This window comes from Tupaia chinensis, unplaced genomic scaffold (genome assembly GCF_000334495.1).
Source record: "Tupaia chinensis unplaced genomic scaffold, TupChi_1.0 Scaffold000318_1, whole genome shotgun sequence".
Classification (NCBI taxonomy): domain Eukaryota; kingdom Metazoa; phylum Chordata; class Mammalia; order Scandentia; family Tupaiidae; genus Tupaia; species Tupaia belangeri.
In genome coordinates, this window is record NW_006159811.1 from 3,256,086 (window position 1) to 3,257,908 (window position 1,823).

The 1,823-nt window shown below is 59.0% G+C and overlaps 1 protein-coding gene across 1 annotated transcript in view; it reads right to left on the reverse strand.

Annotated features, from left to right (window-relative positions):
* FGF5 (fibroblast growth factor 5) overlaps positions 1-300 on the reverse strand; it is a 28,966-nt gene extending 28,666 nt beyond the window's left edge. Inside the window, 1 exon segment of the mRNA XM_006151458.1 lies at positions 2-300. Within this exon segment, the coding sequence (XP_006151520.1) occupies positions 2-300 (299 nt within the window).
* Between the last annotated feature and the right edge of the window lie 1,523 nt (positions 301-1,823).

Here is a 1,823-nt window from a genome sequence, read left to right on the forward strand (position 1 = left end):
CAGATGAAACCGGATGCCCCCTCTGCAGTAGAGCCTGCCGGTCCGGCGCCCCGAGGGGCTCCACTGGAAACTGCTCTGCTCCAAGCCGCTCCCTTGGCTGCCCGGAGAAGCCTCAGGGGAAGAGGAGGCAGAAGAGGAAGACGTGGTGCTACCGCTGCTCGGGTTGCTGCTGGAGCCTCCCGGGTTCCCCTCCGGTGCAGCGGGTCCGGGTTCCCCTTTGGGGGCGAGACGCTTCTCCCCGTGAGCCCAGACGCTGAGGATCAGGTGGCTGAGGAAGAGGAGGAGGAAGGACAAGCTCATTCTTCCAGCCGCGGGGGTCCTAAGTGCATCTTGTAGGGCCGGTTCTGGGCTCTGTAGCCCCCGCGCGGCTGCGTGCCTCTGGCGCTGCCCCCCTCGCCGCACCGGGTGGACATAGCCTCGGGGAAGAGCGAGGGAGAGGGGGAGAGAGAGAGGCCACCCGAGCGGATCTCGGCTCTGGCACCGGGATATTTATAACGCTAGTGATCTCACTGCTCGGTGCACGCCTGCGGAGCTTCCCCCCACCCGCCGCTTTGTGTCCTGGCCGGTGCGCGGAGGGAGCCCGGCGGTCCCGGGGGCGGGGGTGGGAAGGAGGGAGGGACGGGAGTGAGTGAGTGGGAGGAGAAGCTGGGCTGAGAAAAGCTGCACCCCGGACGCCGGGTGCGCCCACACCGGGGCAATGCACCCGGCAGTTCTCACGCGCCACACGCCCTCCCTCCCCTGCCCAACTCCCGCTAACGCCGCGCGGGTTTGGGCTCCGCGGGAGCAGGGGAGTCCTCCGGGGCCCCGACGGGAACGTGGGACGTGGAACGTGGAAACAGGCTCTCCCACCGCTACCCCACACTAGCGCCTCTGCAACGCACTCTTGCCTCCCCAGGATCCCATCTCCAGATTCTTTCCTTTGCCAAACAGAACCCGCTATCTCATTGCCTCCCCAGGGGACTCTTCCGGAACCGCGTCCTGCCAGGAGATCCCCCGGCTTCACGTGCTTTCGGCAGGGAACCAAACGGATTCGCAATTCAACTTGGGGAGGCTCTGGTGTGCAACCTCGTGGTGGTTCCTGATTTGTTAAGAGCTAAGGAATGAGGGCATTCCGCGTGTAGAACGCCACCCGGAGCCTTTCGGCCACGGATCGAGCTGCCTTCCTGGGGCAAACTCGGGGTCGCGCTGAACACGATGCCGAATTTGTTTTTCTTTCTGGGAAGCTCTCGGTAGGTGTTCGCGAGCGTGAGCGCACTGGCACAGCCACGCTCGGACCCAGGCAAGAGAGCCTTGCTCTGGACACCAGCACATGTGACCCACTGCCCAGTTGTCTTCTCTCGCCGCACGATCCCTTTGGCAGGAAGGATTAGCTGGAGGCGCGCTTCAGTTTACTCCGAGCTGCCGGGGACTAAAGGACCGACCCCAATGAATGATTAATGACGCGCGCGCTGCATTTCAACCTCAGGAAACCTGAGAACGGAGAATTTCCCTGCACGCAATGCTCCGACTGGTATTTCTCTAGGAAATATACCTGACTTGCATTCTTGGGATACTTCTGTCTAAAAACATATTTAAAGCTTTAAACTAAGCTTAGATACATTATTCATTGGTCATTTTAATGAAAAGGCCCGTGATATTGACCGGTAAGGTCAACTCCCATAAGCCAAGACTGATGCTAAGACATGGTCTTATCCATTATTGAGTATCCACTTAAGGTTTCCTATCTCAATAATGAAAAGCATATAAGATGGAAGATTGAAAAATCTCTCGTGACCAGAGTCTTTTAACATCAAGGTAACTACAAAGTAGAAAGTCCCTGGAAG